A 13203-nucleotide genomic window follows, 5' to 3' on the forward strand; every position below is an offset into this window, starting at 1 on the left:
TTCCTCACCTGTAGTTTCAGATAGTAAAATGTCCAACATTTCCTCACCTGTAGTTTCAGATTGTAAAATGTCCACCATTTCCTCACCTGTAGTTTCAGATAGTAAAATGTCCACCATTTCCTCACCTGTAGTTTCAGATAGTAAAATGTCCAACATTTCCTCACCTGTAGTTTCAGATAGTAAAATGTCCACCATTTCCTCACCTGTAGTTTCAGATAGTAAAATGTCCACCATTTCCTCACCTGTAGTTTCAGATAGTAAAATGTCCACCATTTCCTCACCTGTAGTTTCAGATAGTAAAATGTCCAACATTTCCTCACCTGTAGTTTCAGATTGTAAAATGTCCAACATTACACTTTAAACGTTTGGCGAAATTGCAGAACATTCTGTGTACAGGTTTAGGGTAAACTTTGCAAATAGCACCCTCTTTCCTGTGTGGCTTTCAATATCTAATGCAATACATTGCAGTCTCTGTGCTCTGATGTGATAACTGTTGACAATGGCAGGTGCGCTCTCAGAGGACTTGATGTGAGCAAGAACGTTACTTATCTACGCGCCATCTTGTATTTGTACACATTTTTTCCTGTGCTGATTTATTCGTCTTGCGTCAATATACTGTAATGAAACACGTGTGTCGTCAAACACATCGTATTAAGACGGTGCACATGGTGCCCTGTTGTCGTGTATAAATTGCCTTTGTTTTTTGTTTTAGGAGTGTAAATTTACCGCTTAGTGATCGTGTCCAGTCCGTTTAGACAAAACAGCTTAGAGGAAGATCAACTGACAAACACGAACCCTTGTTTTCAATTCAGAAGTGTACATTTCACCACATTGGCAGATCTCAAAATCTGATGTCTGGCGTAGATAAAGCCATGCATGAAAATCGGGGCCACCAGCTTGGAACTGTTTGCAGGCAGTTGCAATAAGCGTCTTAGTTGCTTTCTTCCTCTACTCTTATAAAATTAATATCGATACATGTTTTGCAAATAAATTATGCGTGTACCATTTCAAGAACTCTTTATTCAATGAGGAATTAACAGTGTGAATTTTAAAATAAGTCTTTTATTTATAACTGAAGGATGTCGCTTTTAAGTATAAACCATTTAAGTCAAAGACAGTTGGGAGGGGGGGGGGGGTGTCAGTGAGTGACTGTATTTTACAGGGATGAGGGGGAGTGCGTGTGAGTAGCGGGAGGATGGATTTAGTCTGGGGGAAGTGGGGGAAGGTGTGGGTATATATGTGTGTGTGTGTGTGTGTGTGTGTGTGTTAGAGAGAGAGAGAGAGAGAGAGAGAGAGAGAGAGAGAGAGAGAGAGAGAGAGACAGAGAGAGAGAGAGAGACAGAAAGTCAGAGAGAGACAGAGACAGTGGCGTGGTTGTAAGACGTCGGCCTCCTAATCGGGAGGTCGTGAGTTCGAATCCCGGTCGCTGCCGCCTGGTGGGTTATGAGTGGAGATTTGTCCGATCTCCCAGGTCAACTTATGTGCAGACCAGCTAGTGACTTAACCCCCTTCGTGTGTACACGCAAGCACATGACCAAGTGCGCACGGAAAAGATCCTGTAATCCATGTCTGTGTTCGGGGGGTTATAGAAACACAAAAATACCCAGCTTGCCTCCCCCGAAATCGGCGTATGCTGCCTGAATGGCGGGGTAAAATCGGTCATACACGTAAACACCCACTCGTGCTAAAAACATGAGTGAACGTGGAAGTCCAAGCCCATGAACGAAGAAGAAGAAGAAGTGTTTGAATAATACTCTCTTATCTGTCAGTGGTGAGCTCTGTGCTGTGGACTGGAACCAGCCCATCGCATTGCTTCCACGGCACTCGGTGTTTCATTTGGCAGACACACAGGGGTATTCCCAGGGCGGGGATAATATCACAATCTTGTACAATGCCGCTCCTGCTGTCTGTGTCAGTTGTTCATGTAGTGGCAGCCTTTACAGCCACTGTTCTCTTCGCACGCAACTCTGCCCTGTACGTGAAGAGAGTATCTGATGTGATTGAAGTGTGAGAGGTTATTTGCTTTTATATGATTATGAAGGTTTATATTCACAGATGCGTGCTTAAAGAGAGACATGTAAATGTCCGTGATGCTTTTAGATATATATATATATATATGTGGTCATTGGTAGACTAATGCTTTCATTTGGAAGGCATTTTATTTGCACTCTCTATGAATGATTCATCTTGTAACTCTATAGAGGCAAGGTATTGTGAGCCTTGTGCGTACAACGAGTCATACGTTATTGGCTTCAACTATGTAGGCATTTCTACATCATTGATTATATTTGGAAGGCATTTTAGTTGCTGCATGTACGTACGCGATGGTAATTATTTTTTCCCCTGTTTTTAATTCTCTGATGTGTGCTTAAAGTATGATACTTTATTTGTTTCAATTATAAGGTCAGTCGTAGATCTGTTTTTGCATAATGAGTCATACATGATTGAAATAAAAAGACATGTGAAACCAAACTAAAGAAGGGGCTGTTACCTGGTGTTATCAAGTCAATAAACTATCAATTCGTTAAACAATTATATTGTACATGTTCTTTTGCAAGAAGCCTGCATAAAAAAAGGTACGAGTAATGTCATATTTGCCCACAATACATCGGAGCCTTCCACAACGAAAGCAACATTCCGGATCTTCACCTGTGTTGTTATGTTTTCCCTTTATCTCCTTCTACACACTCTTTCGTTCTTTCTTTCTTTATTTGGTGTTTAACGTCGTTTTCAACCATTCAAGGTTATATCGCGACGGAACTGTTTCGTTTCTTTTGTGGCATGGTATATATACTATATAATATCCTGCACCACTTGCAATACCTTGCTTTCCTGGTGGTATAATCTCTACAAGCAACATATATCTCATAAAGACATTCCCGGGACGCTACTAATATCGCCGACATGTGTGTGTCTGTTTTCTCTGCCACTGCGGAGTGCCGGTTTGTTTTCATTTCATTGCATCTGGGGCTTGCGTTACCTCCAGTGTTGCTGCGTGTGTGACGTATCCCGCGTTACCTCCAGTGTTGCTGCGTGTCTGACGTATCCAGCGTTACATCCAGTGTAGCTGCGTGTCTGACGTATCCCGCGTTACCTCCAGTGTTGCTGCGTATGTGACGTATCCAGCGTTACCTCCAGTGTAGCTGCGTGTCTGACGTATCCCGCGTTAACTCCAGTGTTGCTGCGTATGTGACGTATCCCGCGTTACCTCCAGTGTAGCGGCGTGTCTGACGTATCCAGCGTTACATCCAGTGTTGCTGCGTGTCTGACGTATCCCGCGTTACCTCCAGTGTAGCTGCGTGTCTGACGTATCCAGTGTTTCCTGGTGCACGTGCTACTGTTGTCCCGCCATGATGCATGGAGTCCCTAACCCTAACCTCCGCCATGATGGTGTTCGGTGGCGTCTGCTTCTTGCTGTGCGTTCCGTTCTGGTACTGACGACAGTCAAACGCCCCCCTTAACCAAACAATCAACAACAAGTCTGAAAAGAGGTGTATTCAGTGAAACCTCTCTATGTTAAAACATTTAGTCAAAACTTGACTAAATGTAACAAGTCGCGTAAGGCGAAATTACTACATTTAGTCAAGCTGTGGAACTCACAGAATGAAACTGAACGCACTGCATTTTTTCACAATGACCGTAGTCCGCCGCTAGTGCAAAAGGCAGTGAAAGTGACGAGCCTGTTCAGCGCGGTAGCGGTTGCGCTGTGCTGCATAGCACGCTTTACTGTACCTCTCTTCTTTTTTACTTTCTGAGCGTGTTTTTAATCCAAACATATCATATCTATAATGTTTTTGGAATCAGGAACCGACAAGAAATAAGATGAAAGTGTTTTTAAAACGATTTCGGAAATTTAATTTTAATCATAATTTTTATAATTTTATTTTTAAATTTCAGAGCTTGTTTTTAATCCGAATATAACATATTTATATGTTTTTGGAATCAGAACGTGATGAAGAATAAAATAAAAGTAAATTTGGATTGTTTTATAAAAAAATAATTTTAATTACAATTTTCAGATTTTTAATGACGAAAGTCATTGATTACTTCCTTGTGTCAGAGCAGTTAGGTTTTGAGATTGTGAAAGCGGATATTACACCAGGTTACTATTCTGATCACTTAATTGTTGGTGTAAGTTTTAGAACTGATGTTGTTAAACGTGATAGACCCTTTTGGAAGTTTAATAATTCACTGTTGACAGACATGGAATTTGTAAATATAGTGAAGAAGGTTATTGTTGATGTAAAGATACAATATGCTTTACCTGTTTATAATGTGGACAATATTGACTTGATTGACGATGATGATTTACAGCTATTGATTGATGATCAGTTGTTTTTTGAGATGTTATTGATGGAAATAAGAGGTAGATGCATTTCATATTCCTCATATATAAAAAAGGAAAGTAACAGAAAAGAAAAAGATCTTCTTTCTCAGATATACACTTTGGAAAGTAACTTGACAGAGTATAATATTCAACTTTTAGAGCAAACACGACAGGAGTTAAGTCAAATAAGGCAGAAAAAAGTGGATGGTATGATAATTAGATCCCGTGCGAAGTGGATTGGAGAAGGGGAAAAAATACAAAATATTTTTGTAATTTGGAGAAAAGACAGTTTGTCCAGAAGTCTATGTGTTTTTTGCAGAAAGATGATGGTGAAGTTATTCATGATAATGCTTTAATTGTTAAGGAAGCACAGACTTTTTATGAGGAGTTATATACTTCAAGAGAAGCCGAACTGGTAAATCAAGAGATTGATGAAAACCTGGCTCATCCTGTATTAACAGATGCTGAGAGTAAACAATTGGAAGGTAGACTTACTCAATGTGAGCTACTCAAAGCTGTGAAAAAACTAAACAACGACAAAAGCCCAGGATCAGATGGGTACACTGCGGAATTCTTCAAGTTTTTCTATTCTGACTTAGGAAAGTTTATGTTACGGTCTATAAATTGTGGATTTGAGAAAGGAGAAATGTCAGTGACTCAGAGACAGGGCGTTATAGTATGTATTCCAAAGGAAGGAAAAAATAAAACACTTTTGAAAAATTGGAGACCAATTACTCTGTTAAATACGGTCTATAAGATTGCATCAACGTGCATTGCAGAACGGTTTAAACGTGTTTTGCCAAACTTGATTCATGATGATCAAAAAGGCTTCTTGAAAGGAAGATATATTGGTGAAAACGTCAGATTAATATATGATACCCTGTTCTACTCAAATAAACATAATATACCTGGCCTACTTTTGATGGTCGACTTTGAAAAGGCTTTCGACAGTGTTGCCTGGTCATTTATTGAAAAATCTTTGAGCAAATTTAACTTTGGAAATGACATGAAACGATGGATTTTTACTTTTTATTGCAAAATTAAGTCCTGTGTTTCAGTTAATGGTCGGTATTCAGCATGGTTTAATGTAGGTCGAGGCACCCGGCAAGGGGATCCGCTGTCACCTTATTTATTTTTGATTTGTGCTGAAATATTGTCTCTTATGGTACGCCAGAACAAAAAGATTGGTGGTATGAATATTCTTGGCGAAAATATTTTATTGTCACAATTCGCCGATGATACCAGTCTGTTTCTTGATGGTACAGAGCAATCTTTTTGCGAAAGTATAAAAGTGTTACAACATTTTGCATCACTGTCAGGTCTGAGAATGAACTGTGATAAAACAATTGTAGTTTGGTTAGGACCTTTAAAGTTTTGCAAAAGAAGATTTTTGCCATATATGAATTTTACCTGGAACCCGGATAATTTTAAAGCACTTGGCGTTATTTTTTCGGTGAATGTATCCGAGGTTGTTTTTCTTAACTATAGAAATAAGTTAAAGGAAATTCAAAAACTTCTGAATTCATGGACCAGAAGGAACCTGACACCCTTTGGTAAAATAACAGTCCTAAAAACCTTGGCTATTTCCAAATTGACACATTTGTTTACTAATTTACCTGATCCAGACGAACAGTTTATGATGGAGTTAAATAATATTTTTTTCAAATTTCTTTGGGATGGAAAAAGAGATAAAATTAAAAGAACTACGGTCACCCAACCCTATGAAGATGGAGGATTAAAGATGGTTGACATGAAAAGTTTTCTGTCATCTCTAAAAATTGTTTGGTTAAAAAGAGTTGATGGTCTTACTGGATTAATATCAAGACTATTGTTTAAAGCATGTCCATCTGTTACAACAATTAATATGAGAGGAGAGGAATTCGCAAATGTTTTGATGCAGAGAATGGAAAACCCATTTTGGACCAATGTTTTTAAACATTATAAGAAACTACATGGAAAATGTGACCCTATAACCTTTAACGATTTTGTATCAGAATGTTTACATTATAATGTTAATATTCGGAGAGATAAAAAGACAGTGTACATTCAAAATTGGATCGACAATGGAATAGCTCAGATTGGTCATATTTTGGGACAAAATGGATACTTATCCTATAATGCGTTTAAAATCAAATATCCAAATGTGCGAGGCGATTATGTATTGTATCAAGGTGTAATCCAGGCTGTTAAGAAATATCAGAGAAAAATCGGCTTAGAATTTGATAAACATTTTATTATGACAGAGCCCATTGTGTGGAAATGTATTTGTAAAGGTAAGACACAACTTATTTACAAAAAACTGATTGAACATACTACGGTCCCAAAATGTATCGAAAAATGGTCTGAATCTCTAGACTGTTTGTTAGATAAGAAGGCTATTTTTCAACATGTTTTTAAAACAACAAATGACACTTGTCTGAGATGGTTCCAGTACCGATTATTGTACAGAATTTTGCCCACAGAAAGGTTTCTATTTTTGCGAAAAATTGTGGATACGTCATTGTGTACATTTTGTGGTAGAAATGAAGAAACCCTTTTACATATGTTTTGGGAGTGTGATAAAGTGCAGACTTTTTGGATAGAATTTGTAAATTGGCTAAAGGCGAACTGCACCCATTGCGACAATTTAAAACTGTCTAAAGAACTGGTTCTTCTTGGAGTGGCGAACAATGTAGTCACCGATAAAGCTTTTGATGTGTTATTAATCTGTGCCAAACACCATGTATATATTTCCAAAATGAACAAAAAGACCCCTCATTTTCAGACATTTAGTAGAAACTTTAAGCAAAGATTTATTTGTGAAAAGTATAACGCAGTTGTGAATAATACAGTAGATAAATTCTACAAGGATTGGCGCCTGTATATGCACGTTTTGATGTAACCCTTAGGTTTTTTCGTTCTTAAAACCTTTTGATAATGCGACCACCAAACCACTGAACATCCCCCCCTCCCCATTCCATCTTCCCACCCCATGTATGTTGTAATTGTCCAAATGTGCTTTTCTGTTATATGATTCTGTCCTTTTGGTTAGGTGATGTCCTGTAATGTACAGCATATACATGTAAAAAAAAAAAAAAAACTGTACAAAAAGAGAATAAAAAAAACCCCAACAATTTGGATTGTTTTATAAAAAAATAATTTTAATTACAATTTTCAGATTTTTAATGACAAAAGTCATTAATTAATTTATAAGCCTCCATGCTGAAATGCAATACCGAAGTCCGGCCTTCGTCGAAGATTGCTTGGCCAAAATGTCAATCAATTTGATTGAAAAATGAAGGTGTGACAGTGGCCAGTGCCGCCTCAACTTTTACAAAAAGCCGGATATGACGTCATGCAAGACAATTATCGAAAAAATGAAAAAAACGTCTGGGGATTTCATACCCAGGAACTGTCATGTAAAATTTCATAAAGATCGGTCCAGTAGTTTAGTCTGAATCGCTCTACACACACACACACGCACAGACACACAGACACACAGACACATACACCACGACCCTCGTCTCGATTCCCCCTCTGTGGTAAAAAGGGTTTGTGTGTCTTAAACAAGGGGGAGGAGTCAGTATGTCTCTTGGATGGGGTCGGGTTACGTAAAGGGGGGTTTCAGTGTATCTCCGGGTGAGGGGGGGGGGGGGGCTGTCTCAAAATGGGGTTCCAGTGTTTCTCGTTGTATTGTTGCAGACACTTCCTACCGCTCCTGTGTTGAGTTTCCGGTGTATAGACACGTCCCTCCTTGCCGCTGTGTTGACTTTCCCCAGCTATCTCTGTGGATGCAGTGCAGCATCTATTGGGGATGTTTAACATCGCGTCGTCACGTTCTGTTTTTGTTGCTACATTTATGGACTATAAATTATTCCCCCCTCTGCTTCTTTCTCTCTGTAAACGTGTAGGGTTAGTTATTTTTCGGTAATTTACCCAACAACCAAAATCACTTACCCAACAACGGGCCTGAATCCTCGATAGCTCACAGGTTGATAAGTTAGATTTGAGGGAACTACTTTAGCGATTGAAAAGTTCCGAACGCTCCAATGTACGAAATATACATCTCTAGACCAAACAATACAAACATACTGCATTTAAACTGGCAACTACAGGCTTGCACACATAAATCTCCAAATAAAATTCATGAGTAATCTAACGATCAGTGCAGAGAAACTCGCTTTAGATCTCTTATGAGTGCAAGCAAACTCCCAAGGCAAGTAACTCTCGTACTCTGTCTAGTGACAAGAGTAGTTCCCCTTTCAAATTTTCTGAACTGAGTTGCTTGGACAAAAGACTGCAATCCGACGGTTAGTTTTCGACAATATTTCATTTTATAAACAGATCACACGCAACCAAATGCACACATCTCATCAATTTAAAGAACATACAGCGGTTTCATACACTATTTTGCCCCAGAAAACTGAACTTCATACAGTTTTTAACGTTGGAACACGGGTGCAAAAGTTCGTCTGCTTGTCCCATTCGAAGAAAGAACATTTCCTGAGCGATACCAAAACATGAACAGAACACACACTATCTGCCTTTACCGCCACAGCAGAATAACAACATAACTGTGCACTTGATTTTAGTCCAAAACAGGGAAACTGACTAGAAGTGTTAACAGAATTGATTGATTTTCCCTGAACTATACCACCGCGCATTATATTATTCAATCGCCTGCGCAGGTAGACTGGTTGAGTGAATAGGATTCGATCAAACTTTCACACAAACACTCCTCTTTTCTTTGAATAACTGAAGAAAGGAGGAATAAAGAGGTTACATACCTCGTCTCAGTGATTATTAAAAATAATGGTCGAAGTTAGCGGATCATGAAAAATGCGAGCTTCAGCGAGCTATGTAACCTCTACGTCTCTGAGTTTAAAGGCACAGTAAGCCTCCCGTAAACCATCACAGAGCATCCCGAGCGTCTACATACAGTACAAGCATACTTCCATTTAAACGCTCACCGAACGGGAACATCCTGGCTGCTTTCTGTCGAGCGTGAGAAATTTTCAAAGAATTTATTTTCGTGGACTTGGCCCTGAAGAACAATGGCGCCTCGTTTTGGTGCTGGACGGCTGTTATGAATATCCCGGAAATCACGCCCGGACAGTAAGCCTCCCGTAAACCATCACAGATACTGTCAGGCTTTTACACACAGTACAAACACCCTTCCATTTGAACGCTCATCAAACGGGAACATCCTAGGTGCCCTACGTAAAGAGCGAGCAATTTTTAAAGAATTAATTTTGCAGATTGTCTCGAACACTTTTTGGACCCATCCTGAACTCAGGTCAAAAATGAGTTACTTCCCTTAAACTGGCGACAGCCGTGGATCGATGATTATCAGAATGTTTTTGGACCGTGGTGCGTTTTTGCGCTAGACCTAACTTTTAAAATCTAGCTTGTTACACAAACATTCTTTAATCATAAAAGAATTCTTTTTTCATCAAGACAAGATCAGTACAATTCGAAGTTGTGAAAGTTTGAAAAAAGAAAAGCCCGGAAGCAGGGTCACGCAGTGGTCTTAGCAGACGACGGTTTATCAGTCAGTGCATATCGCCGTTCCTCTCAACAGTCAAAAGCCATCGCTAGAGTTCTTGTGAACCACAGCCGTTTGTTTCGTGCATAAAAACGTGCTATTGTAAATAAGCTCACATCGAGTCGCATTCAAATAAGGCTAACTGACGACTACATTGTGAAAAAGGGAAACTGGATCACACGGGTTCACGATGGCTCAGGGGTAAGATAAACCACGCAAAAATAAATTCTTTGAAAATTGTTCGCTCTTTACGGAGGGCACCTAGGATGTTCTCAATCGGTGCGTGTTTAAATGAAAGGGTGTTTGTACTGTGTGTAAAAGCCTGATCGTATCTGTGATGGTTTACGGGAGGCTTACTGTGCCTTTAAAGAATTGCCTCGCTAAGTTATTTATCTTGCCGCATCTAAGTGTTGCTACGACTATAAAGTCTCTGAGTTAAAGATTTGCCTCGCTAAGTTATTTATCTTGCTGCATCTGAGTGTTGCTACGACTATAAAGTCTCTGAGTTAAAGATTTGCCTCGCTAAGTTATTTATCTTGCCGCATCTGAGTGTTGCTACGACTATAAAGTCTCTGAGTTAAAGATTTGCCTCACAAAGTTATTTATCTTGCCGCATCTGAGTGTTAAGGCCCGCAGACATGTGTTCGACGCCCAGCAAAACGAATTCCGAGTTTGTAGTGCTGCATTCTATTTTGTAATTGCCGATGATTTGTGCGCATGTGTACCTTTGATGCAGCACAGCATTAATCTTCTGCGCTTGCTGGAAAACTCATTCTTGTGCACACCTGAATGCCATCGCCCAGGTAAAGATAACAGGTAAACAGCTGTTTGGGCGGATGACGTCAAGTGTTGCTTGATGTCAATGCCATCGCCCAGGTAAACAGCTGTTTGGGCGGATGACGTCAAGTGTTGGTTGATGTCAATGCCATCGCCCAGGTAAACAGCTGTTTGGGCGGATGACGTCAAGTGTTGGTTGATGTCAATGCCATCGCCCAGGTAAACAGCTGTTTGGGCGGATGACGTCAAGTGTTGGTTGATGTCAATGCCATCGCCCAGGTAAACAGCTGTTTGGGCGGATGACGTCAAGTGTTGGTTGATGTCAATGCCATCGCCCAGGTAAACAGCTGTTTGGGCGGATGACGTCAAGTGTTGGTTGATGTCAATGCCATCGCCCAGGTAAACAGCTGTTTGGGCGGATGACGTCAAGTGTTGGTTGATGTCAATGCCATCGCCCAGGTAAACAGCTGTTTGGGCGGATGACGTCAAGTGTTGGTTGATGTCAATGCCATCGCCCAGGTAAACAGCTGTTTGGGCGGATGACGTCAAGTGTTGGTTGATGTCAATGCCATCGCCCAGGTAAACAGCTGTTTGGGCGGATGACGTCAAGTGTTGGTTGATGTCAATGCCATCGCCCAGGTAAACAGCTGTTTGGGCGGATGACGTCAAGTGTTGCTTGATGTCAATGCCATCGCCCAGGTAAACAGCTGTTTGGGCGGATGACGTCAAGTGTTGGTTGATGTCAATGCCATCGCCCAGGTAAACAGCTGTTTGGGCGGATGACGTCAAGTGTTGCTTGATGTCAGGGCCTCGCCTTAGCTAGCTTTTCCAGATGCTATTACGCAACGTCGATGTTCTGCTTGTTAGGGGCTCTGTCTCTCTCTGTCTCTCTCTGTCTCTCTCTGTCTCTCTCTGTCTCTCGCTCTCTCTGTCTCTCGTTGTTCTGCGTGTTAGGGACTCTGTCTCTCTCTGTCTCTCTCTGTCTCTCTCTGTCTCTCGCTGTTCTGCTCGTTAGGGGCTCTGTCTCTCTCTGTCTCTCTCTGTCTCTCGCTGTCTCTCTCTGTCTCTCGCTGTCTCTCGCTGTTCTGCGTGTTAGGGGCTCTGTCTCTCTCTGTCTCTCTCTGTCTCTCTCTGTCTCTCGCTGTTCTGCGTGTTAGGGGCTCTGTCTCTCTCTGTCTCTCGCTGTCTCTCGCTGTTCTGCGTGTTAGGGGCTCTGTCTCTCTCTGTCTCTCTCTGTCTCTCTCTGTCTCTCGCTGTCTCTCGCTGTTCTGCGTGTTAGGGGCTCTGTCTCTCTCTGTCTCTCTCTGTCTCTCGCTGTCTCTCGCTGTTCTGCGTGTTAGGGGCTCTGTCTCTCTCTGTCTCTCGCTGTCTCTCTCTGTTCTCCGTGTTAGGGGCATGCAAGCTCAAGCCCAAGTGGAGTATCTCACTCAAACATAGGAACGTTTTAGATAAAAGACAACACACCTATAAGTGTAGGGTATTGGAACGTTTAATTATTGAGAAAACAAAACGTTACAATGTTAACTTTAAAAACTCGATATTGTCAATAATTAAACGTTACAATGTTAACTTTAAAAACTCGATATTGTCAATAATTAAACGTTACAATGTTAACTTTAAAAACTCGATATTGTCAATGATTAAACGTTCCAATGTTAACTGTAAAAACTCGATATTGTCAATAATTAAACGTTACAATGTTAACTTTAAAAACTCGATATTGTCAATAATTAAACGTTACAATGTTAACTTTAAAAACTCGATATTGTCAATAATTAAACGTTACAATGTTAACTTTAAAAACTCGATATTGTCAATAATTAAACGTTCCAATGTTAACTTTAAAAACTCGATATTGTCTCGATATTGTCAATAATTAAACGTTCCAATAACCTTTATTGTTTTATTTTTATTCCGAATATTGCAACGCAAGCAGTCAATCTGATTTCTAGGAACATTTTAGGAAAACTGACAATATAGACTGTCTGCCGATTTTAAAGGAAAAACTTGGAATTTGATTGAATCCTAGCAATATTGGTGTAAAAAAGCATATACATCAAACAATGATGAGACCTCCTTGCTGTGTGTTGAGGCAAACGTACTGCGAGCAGCAGGCTCAGGCACCGAAATAGATTTGTGAGACCATTCCCTGTTTGACGCCCAGGCATTACCACAATGTTCATCTAATTACTGTTTTCATGCTTGTCCATCGTTTATCATTGTTTATGCTTTTAAGGCGTTACGGTATATAATAACTTCCTGAAGATTGTATCTTGCGCTCAAAAAGTCTTCCATAAAAACAACTTTCTGCTTTCTTTCGCGGTTGTATCATTTTATGTCCTGCACGACATAGCTTCGTGAACAGTTGTCTTGGACTCAAATGGCGTTCCATAGAATAACATATAATGTTCTGTTTCACGAATTCATCACTTTGTGTGCTTTAAAGGCTTTACGATTTAAAGCATTCTGAACTCTGTGTCTTGGACTCAAATGGCGTTCCATAGAATAACATATATGTTCTGTTTCACGAATTCATCACTTTGTGTGCTTTAAAGGCTTTACGATTTAAAGCATT

The 13203-nt window shown here is 40.1% G+C and overlaps 1 protein-coding gene across 1 annotated transcript in view; it reads right to left on the reverse strand.

The window, feature by feature from the left end:
* Positions 1 to 2170: 2170 nt before the first annotated feature.
* The window catches only part of LOC138946112 (uncharacterized), a 13981-nt gene continuing 2948 nt past the window's right edge, over positions 2171 to 13203 (reverse strand). Inside the window, exon 3 of the mRNA XM_070317617.1 lies at positions 2171 to 3456. Coding sequence (XP_070173718.1) covers positions 3243 to 3456 — 214 coding nt within the window. The 3' untranslated portion in view covers positions 2171 to 3242. The remainder of the gene's footprint in view (positions 3457 to 13203) is intronic.

This window comes from Littorina saxatilis, linkage group LG13 (genome assembly GCF_037325665.1).
Source record: "Littorina saxatilis isolate snail1 linkage group LG13, US_GU_Lsax_2.0, whole genome shotgun sequence".
NCBI classification, from domain to species: Eukaryota; Metazoa; Mollusca; class Gastropoda; order Littorinimorpha; family Littorinidae; genus Littorina; species Littorina saxatilis.